The sequence below is a fragment of the Mastigoproctus giganteus genome, chromosome 9 (genome assembly GCF_048544385.1).
Source record: "Mastigoproctus giganteus isolate SK-2022 chromosome 9, ASM4854438v1, whole genome shotgun sequence".
NCBI lineage: Eukaryota > Metazoa > Arthropoda > Arachnida > Uropygi > Thelyphonidae > Mastigoproctus > Mastigoproctus giganteus.
The window spans coordinates 28,368,743-28,394,796 of NC_143583.1; the positions used below are offsets into that span (position 1 = coordinate 28,368,743).

The window sequence follows — 26,054 nt, forward strand, 5'->3', positions numbered from 1 at the left end:
GATGCAAGAAAGCAAGCTTATTCAGCATCAGCCAAAAAAAAAAAAAAAAAATCCTCTCCCATTTCACCCCTCCGTTCGTTCGAAATACCTGTCCAGTTGAGCTTTAAATTTGTTTAGGCTATCAACTTCAACAACAAGTGATGGAAGTCGGTTCCACCAACCAACCACCCACTGGCCAAAGGCAAATTTCCGCACATCTATCCGACATCCATCCTTCCTCAATTTGAATTTATGCCCTCTGAGGTGATTATTCTGAGAAAGATGAAGAATCCCATTGGCATTGAGCATGCTCAAACCATTCAAAGCCTTATACACCTCTATCAGATCACCTCGCCGGTGCCTAGTCTCCAGACTCTGTAATTTGCAAAACTTAAGCCTTTCTTCGTAAGAGCAACCCTTTGTTCCATTTACTAATCTTGTTGCCCTTCTCTGTATCCGTTCCAGCAGCTCTACATCCTTCTTGAAATGAGGCCTCCAGACCTGTATACAGTACTCAAGATGTGGCCTAACCATTGCCTTATACAAGGGAATAATCACCTCCTTATCCCTGCTAGAAAAATTCCTGTATATCATTGACAACACACCATGAGCTACTCTTGCAGCTCGTCTGCACTGCTCAGAGAACTTCATATCTGCCTGCACAATTACCCCCAGGTCCTTTTCATTCTCCACCACTGTCAGTGTAGTACCGCAGAGTTGATACATTGCTCTGGGGTTACTGTTTCCCATATGTAGTACTTTACATTTGTCAATGTTAAACTTCATTTGCCACCTCTCAGCCCATCTGTTCAACCTTTCCAGATCCTGTTGCAGCAGCATAGCGTCAGTAGTGTCCTTAATGACCCTGCCAACCTTTGTATCATCTGCAAACTTAGACATTAAACTTGATATCCCATCATCAGTATCATTCATAAACACCGAAAACAACAATGGACCCAACACTGAACCTTGAGGAACTCCACTAATAACATTAGTCCACGTTGAGCAGTGTCCATTGATTACCACTCTCTGTCTTCTGCCACTCAACCATCCCCTTATCCATAGCAGCAATTTGCCTCCAATGCCACACTGCTCCAATTTGTGCAGCAGTCTTCCATGTGCAACAGTATCAAAAGCCTTTCTAAGATCCAAATATATAATATCAAAGTTATTCCCTGCATCCAGTTCTTTTGTGACTACATCATAGTATCCAATCAAATTGGTCAGGCAAGACCTGCCCTTAACAAAACCATGCTGCGTCTGAGCTATAACTGAATTCTTGTCTAGATGATCCTGCAGTGCTTCTTTAACCAGTGCCTCCATTAATTTACCTGGAACAGAAGTTAAACTAACAGGTCTATAATTACTTGTGTCAGCCTTTGATCCTCCTTTGTGAATTGGGGTTACATTTGCACATCTCCAGTCTATGGGTACCTCCCCTGAGTCCAAAGAAGCTCTCATAATTATGGCTAGGGGTTTGCATACTTCCTTTGCTGCCTCCTTTAATATAACTGGATAGATCCCATCCACCCCAGGTGCCTTTTTTATGTTTATCCTCAACAATCTCTCCTCCACTTTCCTCTCAGTTATTACAAAATCATCCAGCTCACTGCCAATGTTTACTTTACCTACATCATTCTCCTTCCTGAATAACTCCTCATGCGTGAATGTAGATGCAAAATACTCGTTTAGATTGTTAGCCACCTGAGCAGGATCCTCAACTGTTGAACCATCAATATCCAGTGGACCAATCTGATTCATCCCTTTCCTTCTCGAGTTCAAGTATGTAAAGAACTCCTTTCTGTTTTTCTTTGCATCCTTTGCCAAGGATTTTTCGTAGTCTGCCTTTGCCTGCCTAATCTCCTTTGTGACTTGGTTACAGACCAACTTATATCTATCATAGGCTTCCATGTCACCCATTAATTTGTATGTATCCCATGCATTTTTCTTCTCTGCCACATGTCTCATTAGTCCATCTGACAACCATTTAGGCCTAAACCTTGAACAATATTTCTTAGTTGGTATGTAAAGCCTGGTAGCCACCAAGATTAGTTCCTTGAATGCTTCCCATTTTGAGTTTGCTGTTGGTAACATCATCAGTTGGTCCCACTGTATAGAATTTAAATACTGTCTCAGACCATCATAGTCGCCTTTACGAAAACAAAAACCTTTCCCTTTACCTCTGATGGTAGTTACCTCCTTGAGTAAATCCCACTTCAACACACTGTGATCACTGCCACCTAGTGGTTCATTTATCTGCAGGTTCTTAATGCATGAAGAATCACTACTGATAATCAGATCAAGAGTATTGCTCCCTCTTGTTGCCTCACGAACGTGCTGATGTAGAAAACAATCATCCAATAAATCCACAAAAGCCTTGCTAGTGTGCGAGTGACCAACCCACAAATTCCAGTCAATATCTGGGAAATTAAAATCCCCCATTATAAGACTCTCTGATTTACTGGCCCACTCTATTTCCCTGTACAATATATTATTATACTCATCAGAGTCATTAGGCCTATAGCACACTCCTACTCTCAATTTTGATTTCCCTATGCTTATGTCACACCAAACTGACTCGACACTGCCCTGTCCATCGATGTCAACTGGCTTCACTTCCTTTGACTTTATGTGTTTCTTAATTAATAGCATAACCCCTCCTCCCCTCCTGTCCTGTCCATCCTTTCTATATACATTATATTCCCCAAATTCCAGTTCCGCATTACTTATATCTGTGTGACACCACGTCTCTGATATCCCAACAATATCTGCCTTTGATGTTTTGAGCAATACCTCAAATTCATCAAATTTATTTACCAAACTCCTAGCATTGGTGTACACGCAGGTATACATGCACCTGTTTCTATTCTTAGCTACCCTAACACAACCCATGTGTTTACTTGTAACGCAATGACTACCAGCAGTCTCTGAAATATCCTGCATCTTGTTTTTCAGACTTCTGCTCATTTGAATAGAAGCAGTGCAAGAATCACTTCCACCTCTGCCAGTGGCTACTGTTAATCTATTAGTCCTTGTATCCCCCCCAACTAGCAGTTTTCCGACCCACCTAACACTGCCTCGACAGCATCAGCAAAAATTCTTGCACCCTTTCTATTTAAGTGTATCCCATCCCTGTAGAAGCAATCTCTCCTGTTAACAAGTACAGTCCAGGCTGAAAAAAATTCTACCCCTTGAGCCTTGCACAATCCCTCCAGGGCCGAATTGATCGACAAGGCTCTCATCATATACTCCCTCCTATCGTGTCTGGGCAGAATTGCAGACACTTTCAAGTTCAACCCTAATTCACGGCTTTTTTTCAACAGTGACCTGTACTTGCTTGTCTTATCTAATGATCCTGTAGTGCTTCTTCAACCAGTGGCCCCATTATTTGAGTAGAAGTTAAACTAACAGGTTTTTTTAATTTCTAGTGTCACTCTTTGATCCCCCTTTGTGAACTGGAAATATTATTTGCCCATCCCCAGTCATTGGGGATATCCCATGAGTCCCTTGAACTCATGGGAGATCCCTACAGACTCGATATCCTCAAGGCCAAGGGTTTACTTACTTCCTTTGCTACTTCCTTTAATATAACTGAATAGATCCCAGTCACCTTTCATATTTTTAACTTCAACAATTTCTCTTCCACTTTGCTCTCAGTTATTACAAAATCATTTAGCTCCCTGTTAGAGTTTAATATGCTTCTGTTCTCCACTTCCCTATAGAATTCCTCATGTGGGAATGTAGATGCAAAATACCCGTTTAGTTTGTCAGCTGTGAGCAGGATCATCAACAGTCAAACAATCGATATGAAGTGGACCAATCTGATTCATCCCCTTCTGGAGTTTATATAAGTAAAGAAGTCTTTGGCATTTTTCATTTCTTGTAATCTGCTTTTGCATGCCTAAACTCCTTTGTGACCTGATTACAGACTTATATGTAGAATAGGCTTCTGTGTTGCCTGGTAATTTATGTGCATCCCATGCATTTTTCTTCTCTGCCATGAGTCTCGTTATTACATCTGACATCTATCTGGGCTTAAACCTTTAACAGTATTTGAACAGATTGTTAGAACAAACTTCCATCTGGTGTTATGGAAGTGAGTAGTGTGAATAAATTTAAGGAAGAATTAGTCTAATTACACTACCCGACAAAAATTTTTTTTTCGTCATACCTCTGGTACGATAGTTGGTTATTCTGAACAAAATTATCTTGATTATGAAAATATCAGTCTTTTACTTCTGTCACGTGTACAAAAGATATACACATTTTTTAAATTCCTTTTTTTTAATACAATATCAGCATACATGGTTATAATTATTACACACAGTATGTTACTTAGACATGTTTCCCACTCAATGATTCCTTTTATACTCCAGATTGCTTTCCCGTTGAAGGAAGCAACAGTAATCTCCCATCATGGCAGAGTCCCAGCAACCTTGCTATCATTTTTTAATTGCAGATATGTACTGGTGGAAGATCTCTCCTTGTTCATCACTGACATTTAAGTTTTCAGGAAAGAAATCCAGATGGGAATGAAGGAAATGTATTTTCAATGACATTCGGCACCCCATGTTCTTATAACATTTCAGAAAGTTTGTCACCAGTTGCTCATAGTTCTCTTATTTTCTCTTTCCAAGGAATCCATGTACCACAGCCTTGAAAGATCTCCATGCAGCCAGTTCAACATTCAGGTTTCTTTGAAATTCTTCATCTTTTAGGAGCTTTCTTATTTGAGGACCTATAAAAATTCCTTCCTTCAGTTTTGAATGAGATAAATTTGGAAACATTTTCAGTAAATATGCGAATCCTCTGCTTTCTTTATGCAGTGCCTTAGTGAAATTCTTAATCAGTCCAAGCTTGATGTGTAAAGGGGGAAGAAAAACCTTTTGTGGATCAACCAATGGAACATACTTTACATTGCATTTGCCAGGAATATATTCATCTCTCTCGTCCCTGTGTTGTATGATGTAATGTTTGGCTGTTGCACAACTATCTCACAAACACAGGAAACAACAGTATTTAGTGAAACCACCTTGCAACCCAACAAGCAGTCCAGTCATTTTGAGATCACCACAAATATTCCAACCATAGTCATTGTAACGTATAGCAGAAAGAATCTGGGACATACTATCATAATATCACTGTTGAAAAATAGCCGTGAATTAGGGTTGAATTTGAAAGTGTCTGTAATTCTGCCCAGACACGATAGGAGGGAGTATATGATGAGAGCCCTGTCGATCAATTCGACCCTGGAAAGATTGTGCAAGGCTCAAGGGGTAGAATTTTTTTTCACCCTGGTCTGTACTTGTTAACAGGAGACTGCTTCTACAGGAATGGGATACCCTTAAATAGAAAGGGTGCAAGAATGTTTGCTGATGCTATCGAGGCAGTGTTAGGTGGGTTGAAAAACTGCTAGATTGGGGGATACAAGGACTAATAGATTAACAGTAGCCATTGGCAGAGGTGAAAGTGATTCTTGCACTGCTTCTATTGGAATGAGCAGCAGCCTGGAAAATAAGATGCAGGATATTTCAGAGACTGCTGGGAATCATTGGGGTACAAGTAAACACATGGGTTGTGTTAGGGTAGCTAAGAAAAAGAACAGGTGCATGTATACTTGCGTGTACACCAATTCTAGGAGTTTAGTAAATAAATTTGATGAATTTGAGGTATTGCTCAAAACATCAAAGGCAGATATTGTTGGGATTTCAGAGACTTGGTGTCACACAGATATAAAGAATGCAGAACTGGAATTTGGGGAGTACATTGTCTACAGAAAGGATAGGAAGGGAGGAGGGGTTATGCTATTAGTTAAGAAATACATAAAATCCAAGGAAGTGAAGCCAGTCGACATCAGTGGACAGTGCAGTGTTGAGTCAGTTTGGTGTGACATAAGCATTGGGAGATCAAAATTGAGAGTAGGAGTGTGCTATAGGCCTAATGACTCTGATGAGTATAATAAGAAACTGTACAGGGAAATAGAGTGGGCCAGTAAATCAGAGAGTCTTATAATGGGGGATTTTAATTTCCCAGATATTGACTGGAATTTGGGGGCTGGTCACTCACACACTAGCAAGGCTTTTGTGGATTTATTGGATGATTGTTTTCTACATCAGCATGTTCGGAAGGTAACTAGAGGGAGTAATACTCTTGATTTGATTATCAGTAGTGATTCTTCATGCAATAAGAATCTACAGACAAATGAACCACTAGGTGGCAGTGAACACAGTGTGCTGAAGTGGGATTTACTCAAAGAGGTAACTACTATTATGGGTAAAGGGAAGGGTTATTGCTTTCGTAAGGGCGACTATGATGGACTGAGACAGTATTTAAATTCTGTACAGTGGGACCAACTGAGATGTTACCAACAGCAAATTCAAAATGGGAAGCATTCAAAGAACTTATCTTGGAAACTACTAGGCTTTACGTACCAACTAAGAAATATTTTTCAAGGTTTAGGTCTAAGTGGATGTCAGATGAACTAATGAGACATATGGCAGAGACGAAAAATGCATGGGATACATACAAATTAACACATGACACAGAAGCCTATGATAGATACAAGTTGATCTGTAACCAAGTTACAAAGGAGGTAGTTGTACTAGTGGCATGTGATGCAAGAAAGCAAGTGTATGAGCTTATGCAGCATCAGCCAAAAAAAAAAAAAAAAAAATCACACCATTCCCTCCAAATGCCTGTCCAGTTCCTCCTTAAATTTATTCAACCTATCAACTTCCACAACGACAGATGGAAGTTTGTTCCAGCAATTAACCACCCGCTGGCTAAAGGCAAATTTCTGCACATCTATTCTACATCTGTCTTTTCTTAATTTGAATTTATGCCCCCTTAGTTTCGTAATCTGAACAAGTGGAAGGATCACATCAGAATTCAGCATGCTCAACCCATTCAAGGCCTATACATCTCAATCAGATCACCCCGCAGATGCCTACTCTGCAGCCACTGCAATTTGCAGAACTTAAGCCTCTCTTGGTAAGAGAATCCTTTCATTCCCCTCACCAATCTTGTTGCCCTTCTCTGTACACGCTCAAGTAAATCTACATCCTTCCTAAAATGAGGCCACCAGACCTGTACGCAGTACTCAAGGTGTGGCCTGACCATTGCCTTATACAGAGGGACAATCACCTCCTTCTCCCTGCTAGCAAAATTCCTATATATCATTGACAAAACCCCATGACCTGCCCTGGCAGCCTGTCTGCATTGCTCAGAAAACTTCATATCTGACTGCACAATTACTCCCAGGTCTTTTTCATTTTCTACCACCTTAAGTGTAGTACCACGCAGTTGGTACGTTTCTCTGGGGTTACGTCTACCCATATGCAGTACTTTGCATTTGTCAAGGCTAAACTTCAGTTGCCACTTCTTATCCCATCTGCCCAAATTATCTAGATCCTGTTGCAGTAGCACACTGCCATTACTGTCATTAACAACCCTGCCAACCTTTGTATCATCTGTAAACTTCGACGTTAAGCCTGATATACCTTCATCAGTATCATTGATAAATATACAAAACAACAGTGGACCTAACACCGAACCCTGAAGGTTAGGCAGGTGAAGGCAGATTACAAGAAATCTTTGCCAAAGGATGCAAAGAAAAACAGCAAAGAGTTCTTTACTTATGTAAACTCAAGAAGGAAGTGGATGAATCAGATTGGTTCACTTGATATCAATGGTTCAACCTGTTGATAATCCTGCTCAGGTAGCTAACAAACTAAATGAATATTTTGCATCGACATTCACACATGAGGAGTTATTCAGCGAGGGGAATGCCAGAGGTGTATTCAACTCTGGCAGTAAGCTAGAGAATCTTGTAATAACTGAGAGTAAAGTGGAGGAGAAATTGTTGAAGATAAAGACAAGAAAGGCACCTGTGGTGGATGGGATCTATCCAGTTATATTAAAGGAGGCATCAAAGGAAGTAAGCAAACCCTTAGCAATAATTATGAGGGCGTCCTTGGACTCAGGGGAGGTGCCCATGGACTGGAGATATGCAAATGTGACGCCAATTCACAAAGGAGGATCAAAGGCTGACACAAGTAACTATATACAGATGAGTTTAACTTCTGTTCCCAGAAAATTAATGGAGGCACTGGTTAAAGAAGCACTGCAGGATCATCTAGACAAAACTTCAGTTATAACTCGGACACAGCATTGTTTTGTTAAGGGGAAGTCTTGCCTGGCCAATTTGATTGGATACTATGATGCAGTCACAAAGGAAATTGGATGCAGGGAATAAATTTGATATTATATACTTTGATCTTAGAAAGTCTTTTGATACTGTTGTACATGGAAAACTGCTGCTCAAATTGGAGTAGTGTGGCATTGGAGGAAAATTGCTGCTATGGATAAGGGGTGGTTGAGGGGGAGAAGACAGAGAGTGGTAATTAATGGACACTGCTCATCGTGGACAAATGTTATTAGTGGAGTCCCTCAGGGTTCAGTATTGGGTCCATTATTGTTTTCTGTATTTATAAATGATATTGATGATGGTATATCAAGCTTAATGTCCAAGTTTGCAGACGATACGAAGGTTGGCAGGGTTGTCAAGAACACTACTGATACTATGCTGCTGCAACAGGATCTGGAAAGGTTGAGCAGATGGGTTGAGAGGTGGCAAATGAAGTTTAACATTGAGAAATGTAAAGTACTACATATGGGAAATAGCAACCTCAGAGCAATGTATCAACTCTGTGGTACTACACTGACAGTGGTAGAGAATGAAAGGGACCTGGGGGTGGTTGTGCAGGCAGATATGAAGTTTTCTGAGCAGTGCAGACGGGCTGCAAGGGTAGCTCATGGTGTATTGTCAATGATATATATAGGAATTTTTCTAGCAGGGATAAGGAGGTGATTATTCCCTTGTATAAGGCAATGGTCAGGCCACACCTAGAGTACTGTATACAGGTCTGGAGGCCTCATTTAAAGAAGGATGTAGAGCTGCTGGAACGAGTACAGAGAAGGGCAGTAAGATTAGTGAATGGAACAAAGGGGTGCTCTTACGAAGAAAGGCTTAAGTTTTGCAAATTACAGTGTCTGGAGACTAGGCACCAGCGAGGTGATCTGATAGAGGTGTATAAAGCCTTGAATGGTTTGAGCATGCTCAATGCTGATGGGATTCTTCCTCTTGCTCAGAATAATCACCTGAGAGGGCATAAATTCAAATTGAGGAAAGACAGATGTAGGATAGACGTGCGGAAATTTGCCTTTAGCCAGCGGGTGGTTGGTTGGTGGAACAGACTTCCATCCCTTGTCATGGAAGTTGATGGCCTAAATAAGTTTAAGGCTCAGCTGGACAGGTATTCCGAACGAACAGAGGGGTGAAGTGGAAGCGGTTATTTTTTATTTATTTTATTTTTTTTTGACTGATTCTGCATAAGCTTGCTTTCTTGCATCAAATGCCTATGCTAATGCTAATAAGTTTCTTTCAGGCCAACAGCACAAACAAGAGGAATTGATGGTAAAGTATTTCCATTATGATGCAATACTGCTTTCACACTGAGCTTTGACGCATCAATGAATAAACACCCATTCAGAGGTATTGTCATCAATGTTTAGTTCGTGCATGAGACCAACGATGTCTTTGCAGACACATGTTGTTTTCCATTGCAAAATATCTTTTAACTCTTTATTTTGCTTACAGTATATTGTAATGTTTGTAACTTTGGCAAGTAAGTTCCACTGTTGTAGTCTGGATCAGAGTAATTCAGCCTTCTCTTTGGGTCAGCCCAAGTTCTCTGATCAAGTCGCTTAATTCTTCTTGTTCAATGTAGTGTGAGGGATTTCTTTTTCTGGCTCGTAGTCCAAATCATGTGACATTAAGAGTAGAAGACCGGCGGAATTACTTGACAAGTACAGGTCACTGATGAAAAAAAGCCGTGAATTAGGGTTGAAATTGAAAGTGTCTGCAATTCTGCCCAGACACGATAGGAGGGAGTATATGATGAGAGCCCTGTCAATCAATTCGGCCCTGGAAAGATTGTGCAGGGCTCAAGGGGTAGAATTTTTTTCAGCCTGGTCGGTACTTGTTAACAGGAGAGACTGCTTCTACAGGGATGGGATACACTTAAATAGAAAGGGTGCAAGAATGTTTGCTGATGCTATCGAGGCAATGTTAGGTGGGTCGGAAAACTGCTAGATTGGGGGGATACAAGGACTAATAGATTAACAGTAGCCACTGGCAGAGGTGAAAGTGATTCTTGCACTGCTTCTATTGGAATGAGCCGCAGCCTGGAAAATAAGATGCAGGATATTTCAGAGACTGCTGGGAATCATTGGGGTACAAGTAAACACATGGGTTGTGTTAGGGTAGCTAAGAAAAAGAACAGGTGCATGTATACTTGTGTGTACACCAATGCTAGGAGTTTAGTAAATAAATTTGATGAATTTGAGGTATTGCTCAAAACATCAAAGGCAGATATTGTGGGGATTTCAGAGACGTGGTGTCACACAGATATAAGAAATGCAGAACTGGAATTTGGGGAGTACAATGTCTACAGAAAGGATAGACAGGATAGGAAGGGAGGAGGGGTTATGCTATTAGTTAAAAAACACATAAAATCCAAGGAAGTGAAGCCAGTCGACATCGCTGGACAGTGCAGTGTCGAGTCAGTTTGGTGTGACATAAGCATTGGGAGATCAAAATTGAGAGTAGGAGTGTGCTATAGGCCTAATGACTCTGATGAGTATAATAAGAAACTGTTCGGAGAAATAGAGTGGGCCAGTAAATCAGAGAGTCTTATAATGGGGGATTTTAATTTCCCAGATATTGACTGGAATTTGGGGGCTGGTCACTCACACAGTAGCAAGGCTTTTGTGGATTTATTGGATGATTGTTTTCTACATCAGCATGTTCGGGAGGCAACTAGAGGGAGTAATACTCTTGATTTGATTATCAGTAGTGATTCTTCATGCATTAAGAATCTGCAGATAAATGAACCACTTGGTGGCAGTGATCACAGTGTGCTGAAGTGGGAGTTACTCAAAGAGGTAACTACCATTAGGGGTAAAGGGAAGGGGTATTGCTTTCGTAAAGGCGACTACAATGGACTGAGACAGTATTTAAATTCTATACAGTGGGATCAACTGATGATATTGCCAACAGCAAATTCAAAATGGGAAGCATTCAAAGAACTTATCGTGGAAGCTACTAGGCTTTACATACCAACTAAGAAATATTGTTCAAGGTTTAGGCCTAAATGGTTGTCAGATGAACTAATGAGGCATATGGCAGAGAAGAAAAATGCATGGGATACGTACAAATTAACACGTGACACGGACGCCTATGATAGATACAAGTTGATCTGTAACCAAGTTACAAAGGAGGTTAGGCGGGCGAAGGCAGATTACGAGAGATCCTTGGCAAGGGATGCGAAGAAAAACAGCAAAGAGTTCTTTACTTATGTAAACTCTAGAAGGAAGGGGATGAATCAGATTGGTCCACTTGAGATCGATGGGTCAACTGTTGATGAACCTGCTCGGGTAGCTAACAAACTAAATGAATATTTTGCATCGACATTCACACATGAGGAGTTATTCAGCGAGGGGAATGCCAGAGGTGTATTCAACTCTAGCAGTAAGCTAGAGAATCTTGTAATAACTGAGAGCAAAGTGGAGGAGAAATTGTTGAAGATAAACACAAGAAAGGCACCTGGGGTGGATGGGATCTATCCAGTTATATTAAAGGAGGCAGCAAAGGAGGTAAGCAAACCCTTAGCCATAATTATGAGAGCTTCCTTGGACTCAGGGGAGGTACCCATTGACTGGAGATGTGCAAATGTGACCCCAATTCACAAAGGGGGATCAAAGGCTGACACAAGTAATTATAGACCTGTGAGTTTAACTTCTGTTCCCGGAAAATTAATGGAGGCACTGGTGAAAGAAGCACTGCAGGATCATCTAGACAAGACTTCAGTTATAGCTAGGACACAGCATGGTTTTGTTAAGGGGAAGTCTTGCCTGACCAATTTGATTGGATACTATGATGCAGTCACAAAAGAACTGGATGCAGGGAATAACTTTGATATTATATACTTGGATCTTAGAAAGGCTTTTGATACTGTTGCACATGGAAGACTGCTGCACAAATTGGAGCAGTGTGGCATTGGAGGCAAGTTGCTGCTATGGATAAAGGGGTGGTTGAGGGGGAGAAGACAGAGAGTGGTAATCAATGGACACTGCTCATCGTGGACTAATGTTATTAGTGGAGTCCCTCAGGGTTCAGTATTGGGGCCTTTATTGTTTTCTGTATTTATAAATGATATTGATGATGGTATATCAGGCTTAATGTCCAAGTTTGCAGACGATACGAAGGTTGGCAGGGTTGTCAAGGACACTACTGACGCTATGCTGCTGCAACAGGATTTGCAAAGGTTGAGCAGATGGGCTTCGAGGTGGCAAATGAAGTTTAACATTGACAAATGTAAAGTACTACATATGGGAAACAGCAACCCCAGAGCAACGTATCAACTCTGTGGTACTACACTGACAGTGGTAGAGAATGAAAGGGACCTGGGGGTGGTGGTGCAGGCAGATATGAAGTTCTCTGAGCAGTGCAGACGAGCTGCAAGAGTAGCTCATGGTGTATTGTCAATGATATATAGGAATTTTTCTAGCAGGGATAAGGAGGTGATTATTCCCTTGTATAAGGCAATGGTCAGGCCACACCTAGAGTACTGTATACAGGCCTGGAGGCCTCATTTCAGGAAGGATGTAGAGCTGCTGGAACGAGTACAGAGAAGGGCAACTAGATTGGTGAATGGGACAAAGGGGTTCTCTTACGAAGAAAGGCTTAAGTTTTGCAAATTACAGTGTCTGGAAACTAGGCACCAGCGGGGTGATCTGATAGAGGTGTACAAAGCCTTGAATGGTTTGAGCATGCTCAATGCTGATGGGATTCTTCCTCTAGCTCAGAAAAATCACCTGAGAGGGCATAAATTCAAATTGAGGAAAGACAGATGTAGGATAGATGTGCGGAAATTTGCCTTTAGCCAGCGGGTGGTTGGTGGGTGGAACAGACTTCCATCCCTTGTCGTGGAAGTTGATAGCCTAAATAAGTTTAAGGCTCAGCTGGACAGGTATTTCGAACGAACAGAGGGGTGAAGTGGAAGTGGTTATTTTTATTTATTTATGTTACTTTTTTTTTTTTTTTTTTTTTTTTTTGGCTGATGCTGCATAAGCTTGCTTTCTTGCATCAAATGCCTCTGCTAATGCTAAAGTACATGGTTCTGCTGCATCTGCTAAAACGATTTCTTCTGTACCTTCATCACTACATCCAATACCCCAAGATTTTGGTGGCACAGGTACTAGCAGTTCTTTACCGTATGGCACTGGTCTAATTGCTGATGGGATATTTGGATATTTGATGCAGTGCTTGCTCTCTTTGGAAATACCTTTTATTTTTGTCACGCAGAAATAGCAGTCATCAAAATGATTCTTGGGCTTACACCACACCACACCACAGGGATGGCAAAAAGTAATGCTCTCAGCTTGCCATATAATGACAGCCTTAAGTTTGTTGTACAAGTAATACAACAGATATGTGGAGCCCAATTTTTTTTCTTGGTCACCGATCTTATAGCCCAAGTACAATGAATATGCAACTTTTGTGACATTGTATATTTTCTTCCTCTGAGTTTTTGGGGTTAAGTGTCCACAAACATTGCAGAAGTTGTCTGGGTGATTGATGCAAGTTCTGTGCTTTGTCTTCTCCATTTTAACAATGCATTGACCTAAAATCAGTAAAAGCAATTGGTAAATTTGAGCAGAAGGTGAATTCTTGTAGCGTAGTTTATCATACACTATATATTGAACAGTTGAATGGTGTGTAAAATTAATAAAAATACTGACTTGTCTGGAAAAGTGCATCAAAATCAAAATATACTATATTGCAAGAACAGTAATGATGTTCTTGCTTAACTTTTAGCCCAATCAACAAAACCGACCAAAAGTTAATAAGTTTAAAAATTGTATTTCAAACAGTAATGATATCTTTGTACAGAATCAAGTTATCTATCTATATCTTAAAACCGAGATGTGCTAGCAACTTTTTATGATTAATTTTAAATTCTATACATAAAACTTGACCAGAAACAACCATTGATTTGCTGGAGGTAAAAATTATGTTGGGTAGTGTGATTGATTTTAAATTCTATACATAAAACTTGACCAGAAACAACCATTGATTTGCTGGAGATAAAAATTATGTTGGGTAGTGTTATTAGAGGGAATAGATGACAAGTGATGTGTCAACTTTTTTTTTTTAATTTTTGCTGGTTCTGTATAAGCTTTCTTCTTTGATTGATTTGTCAGTACTAATACTAAATGTAAGGTTATGCATTTGAGGAACAGAAATATATAAGTTGGGGGGGGAAGGAACTAAAAATGTTTCAAGATAAAAAAGACAGGTGTTATAGTTTAATCTGACATAAAATTTTCCTTGTGGCTTGGAAGAAAAATTATGTCCTGTCCATGATTTATTGGACTTTTGCTTGTAGGGAAAGGAATGTCATTATCCCTCTATACAAGATGGATAATGGAATATTGTAGACCTTTTGGAGATGGTTCTAAGGAGGGTGACCAGATTACTGATGAGTACAAATCAATGCACATATTAAGAACAGTTGACAATGTGTGGACTGCGAAGTTTGAATAAGGAGCGACAACTAGACATCTGATTGAGGTGTATTACGTGTTGAAGGGGCTGGATAAAATAAAAGAGGGATGTCTGGTCTCTCTTATATGTGAGACAAGAGCCAGGGGGCACATATAAAATCTCTGAGAATAACAGATGATTTAATCTCACGTAGTTCACTATGAGCAGCAGCAGGTTGTCAAACACTCTGGAATAATTGCCTCTCAATGAGTCAGTGAGCTTGGCTGAGTTCACAATTGAATCAGATGGTTACTTTGTTTGGCCTTCCTAATTCTAAATATTTTAACTACTTCACACACACACAGCGGAACCCCCAGTGCCATCAGACAACTAATATGCACGCGTGCAGAATGTGAAAACCAAGATTTATATATAGGCAACCATAACATATTTGGTGTGAAATTTTGAAGGTTTCAAATAAGTGTGTGCTCCTTCCACAAGCTTTTCCTGGATAGGCTAAGATAAAACAGCTACATGTGTTGAGGTTTTAAATGTGGTCATGACAATTTTGCATCCTGTGACTGATCATATTAGCTTGTTTATCTAATAATTAAGCATTCAAAAGTGTATGCAAAAATAAATTCTTTGACAGAATTCTTTGGAAAAAATCATAAATAATCAAATTCTGAATAGTTATGGAGTTGTGGCTATTTGAATAATAATGAAAAAGAAATAATAATGAGCATACATGTACTAGCATGAATAAGTATTTTACTAGGTACATGCCTTTTTAGTCATAATTTTTTCCATTCAGAAGCCCATAGCCATCTTTTAAAATTCAAACATCTGCAGTCCCGTAACTTTTAGAATTGGACGCATCTTATAACTTTTCTCCCTTTTTTAAATTTTTTATTTATTTATTTTATTATTTTTTGTTGGTACCTTGTGTGTATCCTAGAATTTTTTTGAACCCCCCCCCCCATATAATTTGTTTTATTGGGAAAATAGCAGGTGTTTCTTAATTTTGTGCCATGCTGGTGACAAAATCACAAAAATGACTAACAAAGAATATTTATTGAAATGAGAAATGTCTTCAGATGTATATACTTAGGTTTCAGCAAGTACTGAAGAGTACTACTAATGTGGATATTTAAAATTCTACCATAAAATAGCGATTGACAACTAATTGATAAGATCCGTAGCTTGCTGACTCAATTCTAGTATTAGTGTTGGCAATATGATGCAAGAGAGAAAAGCTTATACACCATCAGCAAAAAAAAACAAAAAAACTTCCTATTCCTTTCAATAATTTGGCCAAATTTTCCTTAAATTTATTCAAACTACCTACCTCCACCAACGTTTGGTGGTAGGTAGTTTGAATTATTATTTATTCCAACAGTTGATTATGCTTTGGCTGAATGTGAATTTCTATTCTATATCCTGTTAAATATTCTGTAGACCGTTGATATCTATTCTGTAATAATCCTTTTCTGATTTAAATTTATACCTCCTTGTGTGTTTTATCTGAGAAAAGATAAATTCAGTTTACTTAATTGTTTTAAAGCCTTATGCACTTCAGTTAGGTCACCATGCAGTTTGTAAAGACTGCAATTTACAGAACCCCAATCCTTGGTAAGAATATACACCCCCCCTTTCCCAAACTAATCATGTTGCTCTTCTCTGCACCCATTCAAACAGATCTGCCATTCTTCAATGCATTCCAGATGTGGCCTAACCATTGACTTATACAATGGGATAATCATCTCTTTGTCCTTGTTGGCAAAGTTCTTTTATATATCATTGATAGAAGAATCCCATGAGTTCCAGCAGCTTGTTTGCATTGTTCAGAGAATTTGTGAGGCTGTACAGTTAATCCTAGATCTTTTTTATACTCCACTACCTTGAGTTGAAAGAAAAAGATTGAAAGTAATTTTTCTTTTATTGCTTTCTGTATTAAGCATGAGAAATAGTTAATGTGAACTGCAGTAAAATTATCTTTGCCCGAAACCTTTAACATTCTCCATAAGGAACTCTTCCATAGGATTAAGCTTTGAGGAAAATCATTTAGAAATACACATTTGACAGTATTTCAAGGTTCCCCACTTCCCAATTCAGACTCTGGGTACAAATTTCTCTTAAGTATGTGGCCTTCAGGCAGCCATAGAAATATGTACATATGATCACAAGATGTGCTAACATCTTATTACTAACATGATGGTACCCTTACCACATTTCTCAAAAGAACTGACAAGATCAGGTTCTTTGCTTTCTTCTTCTGTAAAGTGGTAGCATTCTATAATAAGGATGCAAAGCAGAATAAGAGGTTTCTTCCCTTCAGGGAGCCCCCCCCCTCTCAACACATAAAAGTTGACAGTTTTCTACTTATGCCTGGAATGTTATAAAAATAGTTGTTTCTCTTTGTGGTTAGTTATGTCATTAAGTATTAAAAGTGGCGCCTCTGTAGCCAGGTGGGAAGGAGCAGTAGTGTGTAGCACCCTCTTCTTGATTAGACCGGGGTTCGAGCCCATCACCACCAAATGCGGAAAGGTTAAGGGAATGACCACCGCATATTCCCAGAGCAATATGGCCTTAGTTGCTAATGCTCCTGAAAACCAAATAACAAACAAGTATTAAAAGTTCAGCTATCTGCAACTAAGTGATTATGTCAGTGAGATCAGCACATTACTTATTTGATTGTGTGTGACTCCATTAACCACATGTTTCATTACTAACAGTGATTACAGTATTTGTAAGAGTCTTAACGTTACAACTACCATTTTTTTTGTTTGGTTTTAATTAATACAATTTATGCAAAAGGCTTATAATGAGAAGTCGGTGACAAACATTATTAATCTGCCACCAGAATAATTATAGTTACACTGGTGGCAGTTTAATAATTTCCTTATTTTTAACTGCTTTTGATACTAATAATATGATAGTCCATGCCACTTAGCATTAAATATCATATTTTTATTCTTCAAAGTCAAGTTTGTTTTCACTTTCTGTGGTCAATATTTCTTGTTTGATTGCAGTAGAGATTGTCTATCAAAGAGTATTTTTTGATAGCAGTAAAGATTATTATTGTAATGGAAATTAGAAGTCAATATGCAATTTGAGTTTTCTCGATTCTTGGGTTTTTTTCAGCATTTATGTACTTTTTGATGCGTACTTTTAACTATAAAAAAATTCTATTATGATAACAAGTGATTCTCTTTGATTTTTCCCCCCCAGAACTCTTTATTTAACATTCATTGAATTTAGTCAAATTCACATTGCTCTAGCCATCTGGCTGCATAATGGTTAAGGCAGCACTGTTCTTTCACTCCATGTTAAAAAGGTCCAGGTTTGATTTTCTTTGGGGTCTAAGGAACATCCACTGTCTTTGACATTTTTCCTACTTTGGCTAAGTTAGTTGGTCATAGTAAAGGGTTTCATGGTTTTTTTCCTTTTCAGAAATTATAATCCTTCATCCTGTGAAACGGGCAAATTGACAATAAAATATACTCTTCTACTGATGTCTTATAGCTTTAATAGCTGCCTCTGTGTAACAAGTTGGCCTAATGATCCCAGTGCTTAGGGTGAATACTAATATGAATTAGTATTAATAATAATACTAATATTATAGTATTATTATTTTGCTAGCAGGGATTTTAATATGAATAACACCAATAATCAATTAAAATATGTGAAAAATTCTGTACAAGAGTTTCATGGTAAGTTTGGTTAGTAAATGTATCACCCTTCTCTTTCCCCTACATTTTCAACTTTTCTGAACTCAGTTAAAAATCAGAATTGAATGAAAATATACTATAGTATATCCATCGCATTGGAGCATATCTACATTTTCCTCCACTACATTGAGTTAATGAATTTGTAACCAGTATTTTTTTAGCATTAGTAGTGGTATCACTTGCCCACTACTAATGTTAAATGCTAATATCCTTAGTACATGGTATTAGCATCAGTAGTGGCATATGATGCAAGAAAGCAAGCTTATACAGCATCAGCCAAAAAAAAAAAAAAAAACCACTTTCCATTTCACCTATCCATTCCCTCCAAAAGTTAATACCTAGTTCTTCCTTGAATTTATTTAAGTTATCAACTTCCATGATGACATATGGAGGTCTGTGCCGGCAATCAACCACTCACTCACTAAAGGCAAATTTTTGCATATCTATTCTGCAACTGTCTTTCCTCAGTTTGAATTTATTCCCCCTCAAGTACATATTCTGAGCAAGAGCAAGAACCCCATCAATATTGAGCTTGCTCAAACCATTCAAAGCCTCTTAGCACCTCAATCCGATCACCTTGCAGGTGCCTAGTCTCCAGATGCTACACTTTGCAGAATTGAAGCCTTTCTTGGAAAAAGTACAACTTTGTTTCCCTCGCCAATCTCATTGCCCTTCTCTGTACTCATTCCAGTAGCTCTACATCCTTCCTAAAATGAGGCCTACAGACCTGTACTCAGCACTTAAGGGGTGGCCTGACCATTATCTTATGCAAAGGGATAATTGCCTCCTTATCCCTGCTAGCAAAACCTCCATGAGCTGTCCTGGCAGTCTGTCTACACTGCTCAGACTTCATATCTCACAATTACCTCCAAGTCTTATTCATTCTCTGCTACTCTGAGTGTATTATCACACAGTTGGTACGCCGACCGGGCTAGCCGAGTGGGTAAAATACCTGCCCGACAACCCAAAGGTCGTGGGTTCGATTCCTGCCTCGGGCTTGGATCAAAGTACTGCAAAAACCTTGGGAGGTGTAATATGGCCACAGAAGCCGATGCGCCAACAACTACCAAATCAAAAAAAAAAAAAAAAAAAAAAAACAGTTGGTACATTACCCTGGGATTACTACTACCCATATGCAGTACTTTGCATTTGTCAATGTTAAACTTCAGTTGCCACTTCTCAGCCCATCTGCCTAACTTTTCTAAATCCTGTCATTAACAACCTTGCCAACCTTTGTATCATCCAAAAACTTGGACATTAAGTCTGATATGCCTTTATCAATATCAGTGATAAATATAGAATTAAATGCTGGGTACGCCACGAAGAGCAGTGTCCATTGATTGCCACGCTGTCTTCTTCCACTCAATCATCCCTTTATCTATAGCATCAACTGGCCTTTAATGCTACACTGCTCCAATTTATTCAGTAGTCTTTTATGTGCAACAGTATTAAAAGCTTTCCTGAAATCCAAGTATATGATATCAAAATTATTTTTTGAATCTAGTTCCTTTGTGATTACATCGTAGTATCCAGTCAGTTTGGTCAGACAAGATTTCCCCTTAACTAACCCTGAACTATAACTGCAGTCTTGTCTAGTTGATCATGCATTACTACTTTAACCAGTGACTCCATTATTTTCCCCAAAACTAACAGGTCTGTAATTACTTGTGTTACCCTTTGATCCCCTTTGTAGATTTTGTACAATTGCAGTTCTCCAGTCCATGGGACCTCCCCTTATCTACTCTAAAGTTAGAGTAGATAAGGGTCAAAACTTAGGTTTTGACTACAGACTTTTGGTGTACCGACTTTTGTCTTAAATTGTTCTGTAAATTGCAAAATTGGTGCAGTTTGACGTATGTGATGTAAAGCACCATGTATGTCAAAAGATACCTTTTACTATGGTAACTTTCCAGGAGTATTGGTTTCTTTATCAGTTTCATTATCAAAAATATGACTGTTTTCGGTGATGGTTTTTGAACTTGTACAACACAATATCAGAATTCAGAATACATTTTTAAATTTGTTAATTTTAGACTATTTATTGCCTTTAGTTTTTTGTAAAAAAAAAAAAAAAAAAAATTGAAATAAAGGTACCATGGATCTTTACTTCCTCTTATTTAGGTAATTAATAGTAGCAAGTATATGGGTATCTGCTACTAGTAAGATGTTTTGCATACCAACTTAGATGGTTAAAGAAGAATTTACAGTCTACATGTTTGACATCTCTTCAAGATGTGTTTTGTACATTAAATTGTGTGGAGTGAAATTAAACCATTTGAATCAAATTTATTTCTGTGGTCATTCCTTGGTTTAGTTTTTGGATTGTTTTTGTGAAATGAATTTTTTTTTTTTTTTTTTTAAAATGTATACTCTTAAATTTTTATTTTGCAGCATAAACAGTATTTAGAAGAAACTAAAGAAAAAGAACCTGATGTAGTTTTTATTGGGGACTTTACTGTAGCTTTGATGGCTCACACTGAGGTAAGTTGAAAGAATATTACATCATAATTGTTTTTTTTAACTGCTTTAATCAAAGGATAGTAATAAATGTTTTTTATCTCTTCAAGCTGCAAAGAAGAATTGTTCTTTTTTGTTTCTAGATTTTAAGGGTAATAACTGTCAAAAGAGCATTAGTTATTCTGAATCAGAGACACTAAGCTAAGATATACTAAGGCAGTGATGCAGGTTATAAGACTATCTGATGTATAGTCCCCCCCCCCCTCTCTCTCTCTCTCTCTCTCTCAAACCAGTCTGAATATGGGGTGCAGCTATTCAACAGCCACCCCCCAACTTCAAACTCACAGAAACAACTTTTTTTCTTCCCTTCAGCTTCCATTTTCTGGATCAACCTCCCTTCACACATTTCCCAAAAATCCATCTACAGAATCCACTACAGTCTAATGTCAAGTATCTTCTTTCATCTTCTCAGCCTGTGCATAGTACTTGGTACTATGCACAGGCTGCATACAAATACCTTTCCTATTTGCATCTTTCATATTAAAAGACAGACAGAAAGAAATCATACTTTAAGTTTTAGGAAAGATGTTTAGGTTACTCATTTTCTTTTGATGGGAATCTTTCATTCGATCAAAGTACTTCTTCCTCTACATTAATATTTAGCATTGGTTGCATCAGTCACAAGCACTAAGAGTAAGGAAAATAAATAATTTTATATTAACAGAATTTCCTTTTCTAATAGAGAAAAAATTAAAGTGAAAGAAGACAGAGTATTTATCAACGGGCACTGCTCTTCGTAGACTGATGTTATTAGAGGAGTTCATCAGGGTTCAGTGCTCTGCCCATTATTGTTTTCAGTATTTATCAATGATATTGATGAAGGTAAATCAGGCTTAATGTCTAAGTTTGCAGATGATACAAAGACTGGAAGGGTTGTTAACAACAGTAATCAGGGTGAGCTACTGCAACAAGATCTAGGAAAATTGGGTTGATGGGCTAGGAAATGGCAGTTGAAGTTTAACAGTGACAAATGCATGTTGATAGCAGTAACCCAAGAGTAATTTATCAACTGTGTGGTACTACACTCAGGGTAGTGGAGAATGAAAAAGACCTGGAGGTAATTTGCAGTCAGACATGAAATTCTCTGAGCAGTTTAGACGTGCTACCAGGACAGCTCATGGGGGTTTTGTCAATGATATACAGAAACTTTGGTAGCAGGGATAAAGTGGTTATCCCTTTGTATAAGGCCATGGTTAAGCCACATCTTGAGTACTGTATACAGAGCTGGAGGCCTCATTTTAGGAAGGATGTAGATCTCTGGAATGGACGCAGAGAAGGGCAACCAGACTGGTAAAAGGAAACAAAAGAGCATGCTTTTGTTTCCTTGCAGCCAGCATCTGGAGACTAGGCACCTGCAGGGAGATATGATTGAGGTGTTCAAAGCCTTGAATGGATTGAGTAAGCTGAACGTTAATAGCATTCTTGTAGTTGCTGAGACTACACACGTGATAGGACATGAATTTAAGTTGAGGAAGGATCGTTGCAGGTTAGATGTGCAGAAGTTTGCCTTCGGCCAGCATGTGGTTGATTGTTGGAACAGGCTTCCATCTGTTGATGTTGAAGTGGATAGATTGAATATATTCTTGGAGGTACAGATTGGGGGAACTGTGTAGGTTTTGTTTTTTTGGCTGATGCTATATAGGCTTGCAATATTTGTCATTACTACTACTATTACTACCTTTGTTTCAAATAACAAGTGCGCTGCAGAACATGGATTCTATAAAGTGTTTTAGTGTGTTTTGATCTAATTATAACTGTTCTTTCATCAAAATATCACATAGCTACAACAAAGTTGAAGGAAGAAGATTTTGTTGCCAAATAGTTCTCTTCAGCATATCCCACATTCTTAATAGGACTGAGATCAGGTGAATATGTGTGTGTGTGGGGTGGGGGAATGGGGAAGATGGTGATAATCTGTGTTGTTCTCCAAACCTTTCTGTTGCATTGTCATCCATAAAGTGGCCATCGCCTTTGGGATGAAAGTGTAACATTGCAGGGTGCAGTAGATCTGATTTAAAATTCAGATAATCTCTGAATGACATTCAGCCTTACACTGGTATCAGCAGACCCAGTCCATGCCAACAAAATATTCCCCAAAACAAACAAAACAAAGCAAAACAAATCACAAGTCTGTACTTGTTAACAGGAGAGACTGCTTCTACAGGGATGGGATACACTTAAATAGAAAGGGGTGCAAGAATGTTTGCTGATGCTATCGAGGCAGTGTTAGGTGGGTCGGAAAACTGCTAGTTGGGGGGGATACAAGGATTAATAGATTAACAGTAGCCACTGGCAGAGGTGGAAGTGATTCTTGCACTGCTTCTATTGGAATGAGCCTCAGCCTGGAAAATAAGATGCAGGATATTTCAGAGACTGCTGGGAATCATTGGGGTACAAGTAAACACATGGGTTGTGTTAGGGTAGCTAAGAAAAAGAACAGGTGCATGTATACTTGCGTGTACACCAATGCTAGGAGTTTAGTAAATGAATTTGAGGTATTGCTCAAAATATCAAAGGCAGATATTGTGAGGATTTCAGAGACGTGGTGTCACACAGATATAAGGAATGCAGAACTGGAATTTGGGGAGTACAATGTCTACAGAAGGGATAGACAGGATAGGAAGTGAGGAGGGGTTATGCTATTAGTTAAGAAATACATAAAATCCAAGGAAGTGAAGCCAGTCGACATTGCTGGACAGTGCAGTGTCGAGTCAGTTTGGTGTTACATAAGCATTGGGAGATCAAAATTGAGAGTAGGAGTGTGCTATAGGCCTAATGACTCTGATGAGTATAATAAGAAATTGTACAGGGAAATAGTGGGCCAGTAAATCAGAGAGTTATAATGGGGGATTTTAATTTCCCAGATATTGACTGGAATTTGGGGGCTGGTCACTCACACACTAGCAAGGCTTTTATGGATTTATTGGATGATTGTTTTCTACATCAGCATGTTCGGGAGGCAACTAGAGGGAGTAGTACTCTTGACTTGATTATCAGTAGTGATTCTTCATGCATTAAGAATCTGCAGGTAAATGAACCACTAGGTGGCAGTGATCACAGTGTGCTGAAGTGGGATTTACTCAAAGAGGTAACTACCATTAGGGGTAAAGGGAAGTGTTTTGCTTTCGTAAAGGCTACTACGATGGACTGAGACAGTATTTAAATTCTATACAGTGGGACCAACTGATGATGCTACCAACAGCAAATTCAAAATGGGAAGCATTCAAAGAACCTATCTTGGAAGCTACTAGGCTTTACATACCAACTAAGAAATATTGTTCAAGGTTTAGGCCTAAGTGGATGTCAGATGAACTAATGAGACATATGGCAGAGAAGAAAAATGCATGGATACATACAAATTAACACGTGACACAGAAGCCTATGATAGATACAAGTTCATCTGTAACCAAGTTACAAAGGAGGTTAGGCAGGCGAAGGCAGATTAAGAGAAATCTTTGGCAAGGGATGCAAAGAAAAACAGCAAAGAGTTCTTTACTTATGTAAACTCTAGAAGGAAGGGGATGAATCAGATTGGTCCACTTGATATCGATGGGTCAACTGTTGATGATCCTGCTCAGGTAGCTAACAAACTAAATGAATATTTTGCATCGACATTCACACATTAGGAGTTATTCAGCGAGGGGAATGCCAGAGGTGTATTCAACTCTGGCAGTAAGCTAGAGAATCTTGTAATAACTGAGAGTAAAGTGGAGGAGAAATTGTTGAAGATAAATACAAGAAAGGCACCTGGGGTGGATATAACTGGATATAACCTCCTTGGATATAAAAGGATATAAAAGGATATAACCTCCTTTAATATAACTGGATCTATCCAGTTATATTAAAGGAGGCAGCAAAGGAAGTAAGCAAACCCTTAGCCATAATTATGAGAGCTTCCTTGGACTCAGGGGGTATCCATGGACTGGAGATGTGCAAATGTGACTCCAATTCACAAAGGAGGATCAAAAGTCGACACAAGTAATTATAGACCTGTTAGTTTAACTTCTATTCCCGGAAAATTAATGGAGGCACTAGTTAAAGAAGCACTGCAGGATCATCTAGACAAGACGTCAGTTATAGCTCAGACACAGCATGGTTTTGTTAAGGGGAAGTCTTGCCTGACCAATTTGATTGGATACTATGATGCAGTCACAAAAGAACTGGATGCAGGGAATAACTTTGATATTATATACTTGGATCTTAGAAAGGCTTTTGATACTGTTGCACATGGAAGACTGCTGCACAAATTGGGGCAGTGTGGCATTGGAGGCAAATTGCTGCTATGGATAAAGGGGTGGTTGAGGGGGAGAAGGCAGAGAGTGGTAATCAATGGACACTGCTCATCGTGGACTACTGTTATTAGTGGAGTCCCTCAGGGTTCAGTACTGGGTCCATTATTGTTTTCTGTATTTATAAATGATATTGATGATGGTATATCAAGCTTAATGTCCAAGTTTGCAGACGATACGAAGGTTGGCAGGGTTGTCAAGGACACTACTGACACTATGCTACTGCAACATGATCTGGAAAGGTTGAGCAGATGCTGAGAGTTGGCAAATGAAGTTTAACATTGACAAAAGTAAAGTACTACATATGGGAAACAGCAACCTCAGAGCAACGTATCAACTCTGTGGTACTGCACTGACAGTGGTAGAGAATGAAAGGGACCTGGGGGTGGTTGTGCAGGCAGATATGAAGTTTTCTGAGCAGTGCAGACGGGCTGCAAGAGTAGCTCATGGTGTATTGTCGATGATATATAGGAATTTTTCTAGCAGGGATAAGGAGGTGATTATTCCCTTGTATAAGGCAATGGTCAGGCCGCACCTAGAGTACTGTATACAGGTCTGGAGGCCTCATTTCAAGAAGGATGTATGGATGTTGGAACGAGTACAGAGAAGGGCAACAAGATTAGTGAATGGAACAAAGGGGTGCTCTTACGAAGAAAGGCTTAAGTTTTGCAAATTACAGTGTCTAGAGACTAGGCACCAGCGAGGTGATCTGATTGAGGTGTATAAAGCCTTGAATGGTTTGAGCATGCTCAGTACTGATGGGATTCTTCCTCTTGTTCAGAAAAATCACCTGAGAGGGCATAAATTCAAATTGAGGAAAGACAGATGTAGGATAAACGTAAGGAAAAATGCCTTTAGCCAGCGGGTGGTTGGTTGGTGAAACAGACTTCCATCCCTTGTCGTGGACGTTGATAGCTTAAATAAGTTTAA

At 39.0% G+C, this 26,054-nt stretch overlaps 1 protein-coding gene across 2 annotated transcripts in view; it reads left to right on the plus strand.

Annotated features, from left to right (window-relative positions):
* The window catches only part of Paf-AHalpha (Platelet-activating factor acetylhydrolase alpha), a 56,989-nt gene that overhangs the window by 12,944 nt on the left and 17,991 nt on the right, over nucleotides 1–26,054 (plus strand). For both annotated transcript variants that reach the window (XM_090381161.1, XM_090381162.1), the window contains exon 2: nucleotides 20,710–20,799. In XM_090381161.1, coding sequence (XP_090237287.1) covers nucleotides 20,710–20,799 — 90 coding nt within the window. The remainder of the gene's footprint in view (nucleotides 1–20,709; nucleotides 20,800–26,054) is intronic.